General features: G+C 44.2%; 1 protein-coding gene across 1 annotated transcript in view; it reads left to right on the forward strand.

The window, feature by feature from the left end:
* LOC115076082 (caskin-1-like) overlaps positions 1 to 13,789 on the forward strand; it is a 69,753-nt gene that overhangs the window by 41,681 nt on the left and 14,283 nt on the right. Inside the window, 5 exon segments of the mRNA XM_029577199.1 lie at positions 3,141 to 3,259; positions 5,624 to 5,711; positions 8,040 to 8,131; positions 10,797 to 10,907; positions 13,026 to 13,127. Of these exon segments, the coding sequence (XP_029433059.1) occupies positions 3,141 to 3,259; positions 5,624 to 5,711; positions 8,040 to 8,131; positions 10,797 to 10,907; positions 13,026 to 13,127 (512 nt within the window).

Below are 13,789 nucleotides of genomic sequence, written 5' to 3' on the forward strand. Positions count from 1 at the left end.
TTAATCGATTGTTTACTCTTTTGAAAAGTACAAAGACCAGGGGACACACAATGAAGTTACTGGGTAATACATTTAAAACTAATAAGAGCAAAATTTTTTTTTTTTACTTAACGCATAATTAAGCTCTGCAATTCTTTGCCAGAGGATGTGGTGAAAGCTATTAGTGTAGCTGCATTTAAAAAAAAGTTTGGACAAGTTCCTGGAGGAAAAGTACATTAACCATTATTAAGTTAGAGTGCAGAAATCCACTGCTTATTCTTGGGATAAGCAACTTGAAATCTGCCTAGCCATTGTGATCCTGCCAGGTATTTGTGATCTGGATTGGCCACTGTTAGAAACAGGATACTGGGCTTGATGAACCTCTGGTCTAATCCAGTAATGCAAATCTTATGTTCTTCTTTACCTGTTCTGTGGGTGGGGCAGTGTGTGTGTGTGTGTGTGTGTGTGTGTGTGTGTGTGAAGGTTGCACTGCTGCTGCTTGTGATATACCTGTCCTGTGGTAGGGCTGTGTGCATGTGTGTGTGAAGCTTGCACTGCTGCTACCTGTGCTGTACCTGTCCTATAGTGGGGAGGCGTGTGTGGGTGTGTGTGTGTGTGTGTGTGTGAGTGAAGCTTGCACTGCTGCTACTTGTGCTGTACCTGTCCTGTGGTGGGGCTGTGTGCATGTGTGTGTGTGTGATGCTTGCACTGATCGTGCCCGTGCTGTTCCTGTTCTGTGGGGCAGAAAGCACGAGGGAGTTTGCTTAGTCTATTGCTGGATTAGTAATTTAGATTGTGAACCACATGTGTCTCAGGGAGTCTAATGTAGTAAAGATGGGTGTCTACGCTGCTCTCACGCCCATTCACACATGCAAAATCCCATTTACAATACTTATTATAGCAAATAGTAATATTGGCGCTATTGGACGAAGGGACCTTTCTGGTGATTTGTAGCATTTGCTGTCCAGCGTAGTCATCAGATCATGTGATCACAACCCCACTGTGTTACATCATCAGTTTCACTTCTTCATATGTCTGACATATGCATGGATATACCAGATGTACCTGTGAGCATAGTTATATATTATTTAGTGTAATATGCACAAGAGTTATCAGGTCTCTTTTTCTGTCCCAACCAAAGTGTTTGTTTCCATCTTGTAAGTAAAATCAGCAAAGCTATGGTTAGGTTTTCATATCCACTTTGACAGTAATATTTGTCCATCCATTCAGATTCCTGCTGCTGCTTGTGCTGGATTAGAAAGCAAACTAGCAAATCATACCGTCATTCGATAAATGTATCCAGGGGCATGCAAATAAATACAAAGGCACTGATCCTTAGACTGGAAACTTTCTGTTTTGTTTTTTGTGGGTGATGGTTCTGCTCCAGTCCCAGGAGGAGCATTCCTATCCAAATGAGGGCATCATATTGTGAAAGCAGATCTCAGTGTTTGCTAAAAAGGAAGATACCAACCTGTGAAACCTGTCTGAAGAGGCTGCTCCTCTGCATGAAATGGGACATTAGCAGTCCTAGCTTCTCTCAACTTGTCCTTACTGTAACTGCAGTCATTATGTAATGCCAATGGTCTCGTTCCCTACAGAGAAATGTGATATCAGAGACTGCCAGCGCTTTAGCACTAAATCTTAACAGCAAGCGTCTTCCCTGCCAACTACTGCACTGATCCCCAAAAACAAACATTGGCGTCTCATCACAGACTATAACAGGCAAACATCTGGCTATGCATCTCTCCTGGTGCCCATGGTAAGGAATCCAAGAAGTGAACATCTGGCTAAACTGTTTCTCCTCGTGCCCATGGCCCTGACTATAACAGGAAAACATCTGGCTGTGCATCTCCTGGTGCCCATGGTAAGGAATCCAAGAAGTGAACATCTGGCTAAACTGTTTCTCCTCGTGCCCATGGCCCTGACTATAACAGGAAAACATCTGGCTGTGCATCTCTCCTGGTGCCCATGGTAAGGAATCCAAGAAGTGAACATCTGGCTAAACTGTTTCTCCTCGTGCCTATGGCACTGACTATAACAAGCAAACAACTGGCTGTGCATCTCTCCTGGTGCCCATGGTAAGGAATCCAAGAAGTGAACATCTGGCTAAACTGTTTCTCCTCGTGCCCATGGCCCTGACTATAACAGGAAAACATCTGGCTATATATCTCTCCTGGCATCCATGGGACTAGCTGTCACAGGCAAACATCTGGCTGTACTGTCTCTCTTGGCACCCATGGCACTGACTATAACAGGCAAACATCTGGCTGGTCATCTCTCCTGGTGCCCATGGTATGGAATCCAAGAGGTGAACAGCTGGCTGTACTGTTGCTCCTGGTGCCAATGGTACTGAACATAAGAAGGAATATGCTGTATTTTCCCAGCACTCTCTGACTGAATCCAACTGGAAAACATCTGGCTGTTCTGTATTTTCTGTCACGTACTCAAACCTGGCCATCACTTTGTCTCAGAAGAACCAAAAGCTTCTGTCTAGTTTGAATCTCATTGGACACCTTTGCCCCTTCTACCAATCTTCCCTTCTTTCTGGTTTTTTATATTTTATTTTTAATATATTTTCGATACATATTCCAAGAGAGAATTTGTAAAGAAATAGCAAAGAAGTGAAGAATTATAAGAGCATTAACAAAGAGCAGAGAAATTTATTAAAAAAAGAAAATCATAATTTCTCCTGAGCAAAAACAGTGCAGGAGAATGAAAGGGGTAAGGAATTCTACCAGAGAGAGAAGACACAACTCCAGCGTATCCCACAAACAGACAAAGGCAGAACCGTGTTTAACTGTCTGATTATATCTTTACAGACAAGAAAAAAGGAAGCTGATTTCCAAAATACAGAGTGTAGTGGGAATGCTCATTAGGAGATCACCCTGTGAGTTGTTCAGGATCCTATTCTCCCTCTATTTTACCTGGATACCCTGCACATTCTGTACATCTAAACTAGGGTTGACGCTATTTTTTCATGGACTTCGGTGATGGGTTTCAGTAACTGTTAGAACTAGAATTCTTTGTTCCGATCATCAGCATCTGGATTTATGCTGTTATATCTGCTGAAGCTTAGTGGGTCAGATGAACCTGAGGACCGGGCTGATTTCTGAAAGCTAATGCAAGCTTTTGTCTCCTTCCTCTTCTTGCTTGTGTGGCAGGTGGAGAACGCTACAGCTTTGGAAGCACGGGAAGTGTAGGCAGCATCCGGAGCTCAGGGGGCAGTCAGACTGCTGGTGGAAGTGCCCATGCCATACATGCTGGTTCAGAAGGGGTCAAGGTATAATTGCATCAATAATCCATAAGATGTTGGGTGGCGAGGTGAGTTCATGGTTAGGGAAGGGCTCTGGAAGTCAGGAAGCCCAGCACCATCACTGGCTCTGTATGATGCTGGCAAACTCACTTTCCCCCTCATTGCTCAGAAGAGAATTTTTCTGTGATAGTAAGCAGGTGTGCAGTACCACAGAAGTCATGGGACGACCAGGCTTTATCTAATACTGGTTGAGACTGGAAGAGAGGGAGATTAAGTACTCAGTGTTGGAAGCAAGACTAGACTCCATTCATCCCAGTTCTCCTGACTCCCAGTTCCATTCCCTACCACTTCTCACCAGTTCTGGCCCACTCGCTTTTCTTGGGATGCACATCCATAATACATGTGCTCCCTGACCCCTGATAGTAAATGCCTTATCCTATCTGTGCAGCTGCTGTAATATAATTTGCTGTTCTCACCCCTTTCTGCCTGCATGTGCTCTAGTAATGGGATAAGATGCATTCCACCTAGCACTTCCCCGAGGGTGGTCCTTTCACTGCTTCAGTGTCCGATCTGCACCCTCCCATATCCACCTTTTCCTCAGCCTTAACTTACAGCTTAAAACACTGCCAGGGAAATTGTGTAATAATAATAATTTGCTAATTTAGTTATAATATATTGTACTAATATGATAAAAATAAGAATTATTTATAGGACTAATATGTTAATAATTCTAACCCAAATGCACTGCTTGAGGTATATTATGTTACCTGCTTTCTGTTCTGGGATAGTTGATCTTAATGAATAGAAGATCTTTGACTCAATGTTCAGTACGTTAATACTAGAGGATTTTTTTCTTTTTCTTTCTCTCACTTTCTTTTCTGCTTTTCTCTCTCCCTTCAGTCTTTCTGCCTGTTTACTTCTCTCTTCTCTCTCTCCTTAGTTATCTCTGTGTCATCTACTGTTAATAATTGAGAGACCACCCTGTAAGCAGTTCTGATCTTCTGCAGCTTTCTGATCAGTCTAGGGGTTAAACTTCGAGTTCTCTGAAGATAGCAGGCATCTTACTGCACTTTCTAAAGTGACTTAACCTAAACCATTAGCACCCAGCTGGCGAAAGCGTTCCAGTTTGAAAGCTTCACGTTCAGAAAGTGCAATGTGAGAGAACACACTTCTCAGAGTTACAAAAGCACAAGTACACAAAAAAGGACAAGGTTGTGTAGACAATTCAGTGCTCTCGAACTTTCTCTACACAAGCATCAGATAAAACATTGCCATATAATTCACATAAACTGAACGTTTTACTTAATGTTTGTGTTACCCATATGTATCCCAAATATTCATGCATTTGCTCATTTAATGCCACTAAAGGGGTTATATCATATTTGCAAATCACATTGACATACTTCATATAAAATCACAAGATTTTCATAGTGAACCAGAAAAGACTTGGTAAACTCTCACTTTGTAACAGGAGCTCCATAAGCCCATAAATTTTCACTGCTACCACTAATGAGATCCTATTCCAGCATGCAGGCACAAGAGGAGGCTCCTCACACAATGACATCCTATTTCATCCTCTAGTCCTTACAGGAAGCTCATCACACAACTTTATCCTGTTCCAGCCTCTGGTCACTAGAGGCAGCTCATCACAATCTGAGATCCTATTCTAGCCTCCAGTCACTAGAGGGGGCTCTTCCTACATCAATATGCTTTAGTAGTCTCCAGTCACTAGAGGTGGTTTCTTCTTACACACTGAAATCCTACTCTAGCCTCATCTATATAAAGAGATCTCCTCATACTCTGAGATCCTGTTCCAATCTGCATTCTCTAGAGGACATTCCTTACACACTGATATGCCGTTCCAATCTTTGGCCACTAGAAGGAGCTCCTCACATATAGATATCTTATTCCAGTCTCTGGCTTCCTAACACCCTAATACCTTATTGCAGCCTGCAGTTAGCAGAGGAAGCTCCTCATACCCTGAGATCGCTTCCAGGAGTGCAAAGAGTTGAGTTTGGCCAACCTCTCTTAAACATCCAACCAGCAGTTTCAAACATTTTGAAAGTTTCAAGAGTGAGATTTAATTAAGAGAGAATTGCATGTATTCGAGTCAGAAATCGGAAGAGGAAAAAGTGAAAAAATGGCAACAGTTGGATCCCAAAAAGAGAGCCTCTCAGTTTCCATGTTACCAGTGCACTGCAATGAAGAGTTAAGAGCTCCCCTTTGTCGCTGCCATGAGTTTTCTGCTCTTAGCATGTATGGTTCAGGCACCCCTAGAGAAGCTAGTACCTTAGCTCCATTACAAGCATGAACGTAGAAAATTCAGAGGAGAATCATTCTTTCCTTTCCTTTTTCTTCTCCCCTCCCCCTGTTCATTTTGTTTTGTTTCAGCTGCTGGCAATGGTCCTCTCTCAGAAGCCACCTGTCCGAGGAGCTGTCATTGAAGATGAAACTGGGAAAAGCTTGGATGCGCCTGTAGGTGTGTCCCTCAGGAACCCTGCGAGGGTGCAGAGAGCTGCAAACGCTGCTGTGCATTTCTATCTCGCTCGTGAGCTTTACCAGTCGCTGGAATATCAAGGCACGGCACCACTGTGCTCCTATGAAAGAAGCTTCTATTAATTCTTCAGAGATCAGCAATCTTCGGTGCTGAGAAAAACACATCCAGTGATTTCTAAAGAAGCATTTAAACAGATCCCCAGCCAAAGAAACAAAACCAGGATAATAAAAGATTGCTTCTTCACCAAAACTGGTCATCTCTTGGCTTTGATGACCACTTCAGCATATACCGTTTAAGAGGAGGTTCCTGGCTCCGGCCTGTTAAATCTAAAAAGGTTCAGGGAGCTCTCAGAGAAGGGTAACGTACAGAGAGAGTTTTGTGTGGAAGAGTCTGGGTCTACCATCCATTGCATCCACTCATCTGTCCATTATCCAGTGTCCATACATATGGCTGGAGCCTGGCAGTGCAAGATCGCTTCCCAAGACCGATGTAATAAAACGCTAGTAAAGTTTAAACGTGCAGTAACTTTACTACTGTTTTTTTTTAATGTCAGTGGTTAGAGGAAGTTAAGTTTAACTCGCACCAGCCCAGGACCCTCTGCTCCATCCACTCACAAACCCACCCCAGCTGCAGGGTTCCCGGAGTCAGAGCCCTGGGGCCAGGCCCTGAAAACCAGGTCATTGGATGGCTACTTATTTGTAACTTCCATGTACTTCCCATAGAAGTAAATTAAACTTAAAACTTTACTTCACCTTAGAGCAGGGATAGGCAGTTCGAGGACCCTAAAGAATGTGCATGAGAGAGATTTGCATGCACACTGCTTCTGTTTTATGCAAATCTATTTCATGCATATTCATTAGGAAATGGAGTAAAGAAGTGGGCTGATTTTAGCACACTTTCCTGCATTTCAACTAATGATATTTGTAATTTTGATTTAATAGACTTTTTTCCAGAAATAAAAGGTGTACAATAAAATAATTATTTAACATAAAACCACGGATGACATAACAACAGAGCACAAATAAAGATGATAAAACAAAGAGACAATATAAATATAAAAGCGTGTAAGAAAAGATAATGTAGTTCATTTCCATGCATTAGCATGCAAAATGTGCTAAAATTCATATTTTGGGTGTGCTAAAATCCTACGTTGGGAGTAATTTTAGCACAGTAAAAATGTGCACAAAGGCAGCAGTAAGAAGCTTAGCACACATGCACCTTATTCCCTGGGCATCTGCAGCACGTCTCTTCCTGGATGAAACAGAAAACAGATGCTGGCAGGCAGTGGCTCTTTTTAGAAAGAGATGCAAGGCCATCTTTAGGGGAGCAGGGAAACGTGGGGCAACTGCAGCCCGTTGCAAGGTAGCCCTGCAGGATCCTTGCCCTTCCCACTTTTCCCTGGAATCTCTGCTGGAGCCTCTTCTGCCACCAGCACCAGAGAGGGAAGGAGGTGGAAAGCTAGAGAAACACCACTGCTGCGTCTCTCTCTCTCTCTTCCCCCTTCCCACCCCTCTCAGATTTAAATTCAGGAAACTTTATTATCATGACAAAACTTGTAAGTAAGATATAAAGTGGTTAAAAAAAGAAAAAATACAGAATGGTGTTAATAACAGTAATTAAAATTGCAAGGCACAGAATGGTTAATAGTTTGTGCACATACAGGGCTGGCCCTCTGCTTCCTGTCCGTCCAGCCGCTCCCCTCAGGAGGGAAGGGGCTGAGGCTGGAGAAATCCAGCTCTTCCCCTCCTGTCATTTCAAAAAGGTTGCTGCTGGCAGGAAAGCTCAGTGCAGCTCACACAGCAGCAGAGGGCAGGAAGACACAGAGAGCATGGTCATCCTTCTCAGACTTAAGCATTTAGTATAAAAAAATACAATCTTGCAGCGCAGTAACGTCTTGGGGTGGTGTCTCTGGAAGCAGCACCACTCGCTGCTTCTGCTGTGATACCTGGAGACTCAGACTGCATCACGAAGCATGAAGTGTGTGTGAGGGGAGTGTGAGTTCAGCCAGCTCGGCTCAGCTCCTGCTCCTCCTCAAAGCCTCCGCCTTCTCGCTAAGCCCTTTGGCCAGTACAAGTAATGACCGTGTTGGGGCTGCTGGTGAGCGCAGTTCCCATGCTTGGCGGGGGACCGCCCGCCAGGACTCCCTCACTGGCCGTTGCTTGGGGCTTTCCCCACATTGGCTGGATTGGACAGTAGAGCGTTATTTAAAATGTTGAAAATGTAAGAGCATGGTCCTAGGTCAGACCTCCGCAGCACAGGATGACGTGTGTCTTTTTAATCTCCCTGTTTCTTTTCTTTATGCTGGAGCAGGGTCTCCGAGGCCACAGAATGTCGTCAGCTGCCCCTACACGGAGCAGTCCTCAGGTGAACAGATAAAGAAAGAGCCGCATTCAGAAGGCAAGGTAGGAGCAGCACCCAGGAAAACCTCTGTCTGAGCCCCAAACATAGGTCTATGTTCTGCCCTGCCCTGATAGTGCCTGCTGACCTCACTATGCAGCTGTTCCTAATGATTACGAGAAAGTCGCTTGAGTGGGAAGGGAGAACAAGTCACCAGGATCCTCTTGGTAGCCCCCACTCTGTGCCTTTGGAAATGCTGTCATGTCGTCCCCCCTACACAGGTCATTCCTGCCGCTCCCCAGGTGGACACAGTGCTCCACCACTGGCCTTACCCGTGAGCAGTACAGAATTATTTCTTGTGTCTGGGGGGAGAGCCACAAAAGTGGGTGACGTTATCCAATGGCGCTGGAAAAGAACGGTCAGTGCCAAAGAGACACAATGTGGGCAGTTCAGCCATACAAGCAACCTATGCCCATTGGCGTCCCTAAATGACTTAGTTCTTCCTCCTATAAAGGAGCATCATCCCTTTGTGAGGAAAACCTGGCCTGTTTTACAGATTCTCCACCTTCTCATTTGGGAGCCAATGGTCTGTAATTTGGAAACTCAGTCATAGCAATGCAGATGAGAAACGACAGAGACTCCGTCACAGCCTAAGCCTCATGGACCTCCTATAGGATTATCAAACTCACAGGAAGGGTCCCAGTTGTGATGACCTTCTCTGTCATCGAGTTCACCATCTTCCATCCGATCCCTCTCAGCCTCCCAGATGTAAATCCTTGCTGGATGGACAAAGCAATTTTATTCACTTTGAGGAGTGTAGGAGAATTTCTTATCTCCCATCAGCCTACAGCTGTCAGGTTCATGAAAGGCCTAACCCATCTTAAACCCGTAAGTAAAGATCTGTCCAGAAAGTAAGCAAATTACTAGGCCTACCCAAATTTTACACAACAAAATAGTTCTGAAAACTCATCCTAACTTTCTACCAAAAGTGGTCTCTCCGTTTCCCGTCCATCATCCAGCGTTGCCAGCCCCTTCAGAAAATCCTCACAACCCAGTCAAACTGGGCTTCTTGGTCACAAAAAGGACCTTTTCCACCTGGCTTTCTCTCTTATTGTTATAATCAGTCAGGACAACCTTTTCAAAGTAAGATGAAGGCTCATCAAGTCAGGACGGCTTCTTTGGCCGGAGAATACTCTATAATCTGCCACCTGCTCTCCTGTCCCCACATTCACTGCGCGTTGCATACAAAATGCTTCGAGTCAAGGCAGTGGTTTCAGCTAAGAAGTTCTCAAGTGCTTATTTAATTCATTCCTTCAACCTTCCCTCTAGGCTCTAACACAATAATAATGATATAAAAATAAGACAAATATTCTCATGCAAGGCACTGCTTGGCAGGTCCCACTAGTGTGGCTGATCCCGTCTGCTTGTCCTTGGAGAAAGCTAAGTTGCTTACCTGTAACAGATGTTCTCCATGGGCAGCCACGCAGTCCCCGTTACAGGTAAGCAGCTTTGCTATAGCTCTGTTACCAGATCCCAGTTACTGACGCCGGTGAGCGCTGTGACTCGCTGAAAGTGCCAGTTTCTGTCTCTGCTGTGGATTTTTCCTTTCTAGGTGAAGATATTTTGCATTTTTCTTTGCTGTAGTTCATGCATACATAATAAGACAAAGCAGCAGAGTGGCAGATTGCATGGATCTCTCTATGTCTGAATAACTGGAGGGGATTTTCAAAGAGAACGGATGCATGGCTTTCCCTGCTCAGTGTAGGGCTGGGATTTGTGGCGGGAATTTCTCTCCTCTGTAATCTGCATGTAGCTAAAGTTCAGAAAGGCTGTCTAGAAATAAGCGTCGGCATGCTCCTGGGAATGGCTGCTATGTGTAGGACTTGACTCCCGTTAGCTGCGCAGTCTGGGTTATTTTCAACCCGCTGGATCCAGCCTCTTAATTCCACGCTTACGCAGCTCGGTCCCTCGTGAAAATTACCTTCCCAGCAGCCCTTTCTGCAGCATCTCAGTGTTAGCTTGAATTTGACTCTTGCGCTCCAGGGAGCTTGCGGCTCTCCCCAATCTAGTACCATCAACAAGCGCAAATAGTGACCGGTGCCTGACTCAAGACTAACCCTGCGATCGCCTTGTAGTATTAATCTCTTTCTTTTTCTGTCCACTGGGTGTAGTATTAATCCTCTTCTCTGTATTCTTCACTTACGCCTTTCTCTGTATTAATCCTGCGTTGCACAGAGTAACACAGTAAGTGAAGGCTGTACAATATTAGTTTTACTCCTGCATTGCTGAAATTAGTCGGGGGATAAGTGGGATATGGGTCCCAGCTTACTGATGAGAGTCGACAGTGGCGATGGCTGCAGGAACTTGGAGAGTTGCACGAGGCCTCACATCCTGCCCAGACACAGCTAGGAGCCTCTCTCCTCTGATCCATTAATTCCTCTGCTTCCTCGCACATCTCATCCGGAATTTCTGTGGCACATTTGTGTGTGTCTGAGTGATGTCTTTGGTGTGTTTGTGTGACTCTGAGCAATAACCTTTGTGGCGTGTTTATGTGTGTCTATGGCATGTCTCAGCTCTGCTTTCCGTGTTCCTGTCACTCCTTTACACACTCGGTTCCTGCACAGAACCTTTGAAGCTAGAGCTGGGGAGGAGGTAAACATTGGGCCATGCTACCCGCCTGTTGCGTTGTGTGTGCTGGACACTGAGCCGGTTCCTCTTCCTCTCTCGCAGAGCTCCGAGGCTGTCTTCCAGTGGCTCTGCAAATTTCAGCTGCAGCTTTATGCGCCAAACTTCATCAGCTCTGGCTATGACATTCCCACCATCAGTCGCATGACGCCCGAGGTGAGGAGACCACTGCAGCCCCCAAGGCCCAGTCTGTGGCTTTCTATTCAGCCCCTCCATGTCCAGTAAAGATGGAAACTCAGAGCTGCATTTCTCTGCCTCTGTATCTCACGACAGGGAGCAGAGAAGCAGCTGAGCTGGGACAAAGCTCCAGGCATCTGAGAGCGCAGTGTAGTCAAAACAGTACTCTGCGTAACTTTCAGGTGACTTCAGAGCCCTTGGAAAGCCATCCTTGGGAATCAAATATACACCAGAAAATAAAGCAAACTTGATCAATATTGAAAAAATGTAAGCAATATAAATATTTAATATATTTTTTTTAAAAATCACTTATTTTGCTAAATACATTGATAAACTACAAGCATACAAACAAAATAAGCCAACTTTACATAGCTAATAATAACAGAAAACAACAAATGCAGAAAAGATACATAAAACTACAGTACAAAATAACGAAAATACATCCAGCAGGAAAACTGCTGCAGATAGTGGACAGCAGACAAATCTTCAAGTGAACTCAAAGTATGACCAAAAATTCAAGCTTCAAACCAGAAGCATCAGAGAAAACCCACAACCACTGATGTTTAAGAATCATATCCCATGGAATGATTTCATATAACTTGGGCGGATGATTCTTAAATATTAATAGTTTTAGGTTTCTTTGTAAAGTTTGTTTTGTATATTTGTAGTTTATAAATGTATTTAATAAAATATAATAATATTCTTTATATATTAAGGAGTTGATTTTAAGTGTTGCGCTAAAATGCCCACATACGCGAGTATCTGGGCCGTGTGAGTGACGTGTTTTTTAAAAGCTGAAAATTATGCGCATTTATTTGTGTGTGCAAGTAAAAAAAAAAAAAAAAAGGGGGCAGAGTTGGGGGCGGGGCCAGCAGTTACACAGGTAAAACCGGAGGTCGCAGTGCGTGTCAGCTTTGCTGCTGCTCCTGATGAGGAGCAAAGCCTGCAGATCTCACTTTTTTGGACTTATGTGACAGGGAGAGAGGGGTCTGGAAGACCTCAATATTGACTGGGCAACCTGGTGGACTAGTTGTAAAGTAGTCCACCAGGTTGCCAGTCTATACTGGGAAATGTCCCTCGTGTGGGAATGTCCCTCGTGTGAACGTGTTTGAAAATCCACCTACATACGTGCGCAAAAGCTGGCAAAGTCCAACGGAAGACGCTGCTGCAAGCTGTGCTTGAGTAACCTCTTAAAATTAGGAGCATACTTACGAGGGTTGGTGTATGTGAAATCATGCACATGATTAACAATGCAAGCTTATGTCCGCTCGTGCGCTAATGCGTGTGTGTATGGACACACGCGCACTCATTTTAAAATTAGGAGCATACTTACGAGGGTTGGTGTATGTGAAATCATGCACATGATTAACAATCCAAGCTTATGTCCGCTCGTGCGCTGATGCGTGTGTGTATGGACACACGCGCACTCATTTTAAAATTAGCCTGTAAATGTTTAAATTGTTAAATTAGTTTTTTCAATATTGATTAATTTTGTTTTATTTTCTGGTGTTACCACTTCATGTATGTTTGATTTCAGTATTCAGCAGTACTGTTTTTCTTTAGCTAAACAATTTTTCACTGGAATCGGCAAGTTTTTCCTATTGTGGTTTTTGCCATTGGCCGGCTCATCTCCTGGGAAAGCTGCAGGGAGTGCTGTGGGGCTGTGGTGGGATTCATTGGGGGGGACCTGATGAGAGAGGATTCCTGTTGGGTGCAGGATGGATAACCCTTGTGTAAATGGGCCTTGCTTTGTCTTGTTCTTGTCTCTTAGAGTGAGGGAGAGCCCAAGGCTGAACTCCAGCCTGCTTCCCTGGGCATATGTCATGCCTGCCATGGCTCATAGCCCTCTGCTCTGGTTCTGTGTCTGTTTCATTTATTTGTTTAAAGCTAACAATGTATGAAACACAAATCGGAGACATGAACTTGTGCCATTGTTGATTCTGTGTGTCACGTCTACTTATTTAGGAGCACGAACCGTTGGGTTTTCGTGCCTGTATTAAATGTGCACTTCTTGGGGCCCCCCTGGATCAGATTATGTACTCCAGGTGTTGTAACAGAGTTTGTTGCAAGGATTCACGCTCATCCCCTCTCTCTTAGGATCTAACAGCCATTGGAGTAACCAAGCCTGGACACCGGAAGAAGATAGCCTCTGAGATCAATAACCTGAACATTGGGGAGTGGCTTCCAGATTATAAACCAGTAAGTCCCTTACCATTACTACACCAAGATCCTTTAGATGTATCTTTTAAAGAGCCATATTTCATGAGGGCTTTTGCCGCAGTCCAGAAATGAACATTAGAACCAATGGCTCAAAACGAGGGCTATTTGTTTGGCATTCGAAGTAGTTATGAGAGAACTGCATTCTTGTCTCGGCCACTGGAGGGCGCTGTAGTAATTGGAGAAAATGTGCTATTCATTATGCTTCACTGATGAAAGAAAGATGGGATAAAGCAAGATGAGAGGCCATGATGACGACTCCCTGCAGAGCTGCCAAGTTACCCAGTTCCTAGAGAGAGATTTTAGGCCAGTCCTAGATTTCTGATAAATGTCCTGGTGCATTATGGGTAGAATTAGCAACTACAAATGCTACACTGCATTGGGATGCTAGTTCAAAATCAGGGCTGGCCAAAAAAAAAACTCCCTCCTGCAACTGGGTAACTTGGCATAACTGACACAAGTTGGATTGGAAGGAGGAATGAGAGAGAAAGGGAATAGGGCTATCAGTGTATAATATGAGGATTATCAGGGTATGATGTGGTATAAAAGAACTGAGGGATATCAGTCAATGATGTTGTGTAGTATAACTGAGGGATATCAATGCATGAGGCAGTATAATATAACTGAGGGTTATCAAGGTATGA

The sequence above is a fragment of the Rhinatrema bivittatum genome, chromosome 14 (genome assembly GCF_901001135.1).
Source record: "Rhinatrema bivittatum chromosome 14, aRhiBiv1.1, whole genome shotgun sequence".
Lineage (NCBI taxonomy): Eukaryota > Metazoa > Chordata > Amphibia > Gymnophiona > Rhinatrematidae > Rhinatrema > Rhinatrema bivittatum.